The 2,773-nt window shown below is 47.4% G+C and overlaps 1 protein-coding gene across 1 annotated transcript; it reads left to right on the top strand.

Moving 5' to 3' along the window:
• Positions 1-1,768: 1,768 nt before the first annotated feature.
• LOC109828246 lies at positions 1,769-2,767 on the top strand (the record flags this gene model as incomplete). Its single annotated transcript, XM_020395275.1, has 3 exons — positions 1,769-2,093; positions 2,289-2,600; positions 2,667-2,767. Coding segments are annotated over exons 1-3 (738 nt in total), but the record flags the coding sequence as incomplete, so codon positions are not given.
• Between the last annotated feature and the right edge of the window lie 6 nt (positions 2,768-2,773).

Here is a 2,773-nt window from a genome sequence, read left to right as displayed (position 1 = left end):
CTTGGTCAAACCTTCTTACAGTTAGGACCACAGTCAAAATCCCCTCTCGATTCCCCCAATGAACGAGAGGTCCACAAATTGAGCGATCAAACCTTCCTACAGTTAGGATTGTCTCAAAACACCCACTTGGTCAAACCTTCTTACAGTTAGGACCACAGTCAAAATCCCCTCTCGATTCCCCCAATGAACGAGAGGTCCACAAATTGAGCGATCAAACCTTCCTACAGTTAGGATTGTCTCAAAACACCCACTTGGTCAAACCTTCTTACAGTTAGGACCACAGTCAAAATCCCCTCTCGATTCCCCCAATGAACGAGAGGTCCACAAATTGAGCGATCAAACCTTCCTACAGTTAGGATTGTCTCAAAACACCCACTTGGTCAAACCTTCTTACAGTTAGGACCACAGTCAAAATCCCCTCTCGATTCCCCCAATGAACGAGAGGTCCACAAATTGAGCGATCAAACCTTCCTACAGTTAGGATTGTCTCAAAACACCCACTTGGTCAAACCTTCTTACAGTTAGGACCACAGTCAAAATCCCCTCTCGATTCCCCCAATGAACGAGAGGTCCACAAATTGAGCGATCAAACCTTCCTACAGTTAGGATTGTCTCAAAACACCCACTTGGTCAAACCTTCTTACAGTTAGGACCACAGTCAAAATCCCCTCTCGATTCCCCCAATGAACGAGAGGTCCACAAATTGAGCGATCAAACCTTCCTACAGTTAGGATTGTCTCAAAACACCCACTTGGTCAAACCTTCTTACAGTTAGGACCACAGTCAAAATCCCCTCTCGATTCCCCCAATGAACGAGAGGTCCACAAATTGAGCGATCAAACCTTCCTACAGTTAGGATTGTCTCAAAACACCCACTTGGTCAAACCTTCTTACAGTTAGGACCACAGTCAAAATCCCCTCTCGATTCCCCCAATGAACGAGAGGTCCACAAATTGAGCGATCAAACCTTCCTACAGTTAGGATTGTCTCAAAACACCCACTTGGTCAAACCTTCTTACAGTTAGGACCACAGTCAAAATCCCCTCTCGATTCCCCCAATGAACGAGAGGTCCACAAATTGAGCGATCAAACCTTCCTACAGTTAGGATTGTCTCAAAACACCCACTTGGTCAAACCTTCTTACAGTTAGGACCACAGTCAAAATCCCCTCTCGATTCCCCCAATGAACGAGAGGTCCACAAATTGAGCGATCAAACCTTCCTACAGTTAGGATTGTCTCAAAACACCCACTTGGTCAAACCTTCTTACAGTTAGGACCACAGTCAAAATCCCCTCTCGATTCCCCCAATGAACGAGAGGTCCACAAATTGAGCGATCAAACCTTCCTACAGTTAGGATTGTCTCAAAACACCCACTTGGTCAAACCTTCTTAGGTCCTAATGGATTCACTCAGCTGAGCGGGGGTGTTTTCCATTGGCTTCTTTCCATCAGGCCAGGCTACCTGATCTTCCGACAAGGCGTCAAATGCTTCATCGAGCCTTACCAACCCTATAGGTTCGCTCGCCAATTTGGGTATGATCAGTTGTACGTCGGGAACCCTCGTCCTCAACTTTCAGTCATAGGCAATTTATATGAAGGAGCCAGGGCTTGGTATTATTCTGTAGCAGGCTGTACCAAAGCCGTCTTCAAGCTTCCCCACAAAACTGCTAACTCCTATACTTCCATCAGCTTCTGTAATTGGTATTACGCCGCTTCTCAGACTCCCAACTATAACTTGAATACATCTTGCCTGAAAGACATTAGGCATATGTATAATTTAAGGAAGGGGTCCAAGACATCCCGCTTGAAAGGGATCGATGAGTTTCTGTCCATCGAGAATCAATCTGCTGGACAGGAAGAGGAACAGACAGCTGAGCCTGCTCCAGGGGAAGAGCAACGAGTGGTTGATCCTCCCGTGACAAGGGCAGCGGGGAAAAGGAAACTCTCTGCAGATGAAGCCGGCCAGTATGATAAGCAGATCCGTCGGAAACTGCTGGTGGATTCTCCCCCCAAAGGCCAACAAAAGTCCAAGTTTATGGCTGATGCCCTCAAAGCAGCTGAAGATGACGAACCACAGGAATCATCTGTGGCTGGCCTGCCACATAGAGCGGGACTTCGTTCTCATGGCCCAGCTCTATCGGGCGAAGTTTCTTCTTATCATCCTCCCGAGGACGAAGAAGATGAATTAATGGCTGCAGATGCAGAGTCTGCTCCGGTGATGGATCTTCCTAGGTCTCCTGCATTGGAACCAGGGGGTCTTGAAGATAATCCATCTCCTTCTCCTTCAGCATTAATATCACAAGCTGGTGATTTAATGCCTAGTCCTACAACGGGACCTATGAAAAGACCAGCTGCAGGTGCAAGTCTCCCTGAGCCCTCAGCTACCCGGGATGATGAGGAGCGAGTTGATTATGAAGACTCCTCGATTGGTGATGCAGCTGACGAAGATAGAGGTGATGAGGATGCTGACGCTGGCAACATGTCTGGTGGTGGTGAAGACGATGAAGAGCATGATTCCATAGATGACATCACCACTTTTGATGATGCTCCTAAGGTTCCCTCTGATAAAGTATCTGGTTATACACCGTTTCACATCTCCGGTAAGCCTAGTTTTCTTCGCTTTATCCCGCATGTGTTTTCTGCGTTCCGACCATTTTTTCGTGCAGGTTCACCTTCTCCAGGGACTACTGCTACTGCTGCTTCTGAGCCAGAACCTGCTCAGGTGTCGGCTCCTTTAGAAGAGCAACATTTACCTGGCTCTCCTACGGCAACT

This window comes from Asparagus officinalis, unplaced genomic scaffold, assembly GCF_001876935.1.
Source record: "Asparagus officinalis unplaced genomic scaffold, Aspof.V1 AsparagusV1_Un894, whole genome shotgun sequence".
In the NCBI taxonomy this organism is placed as follows: Eukaryota; Viridiplantae; Streptophyta; class Magnoliopsida; order Asparagales; family Asparagaceae; genus Asparagus; species Asparagus officinalis.
The sequence above is the reverse complement of the archived record's forward strand: the minus strand, read 5'-3'. Positions and strand labels throughout refer to the sequence as shown.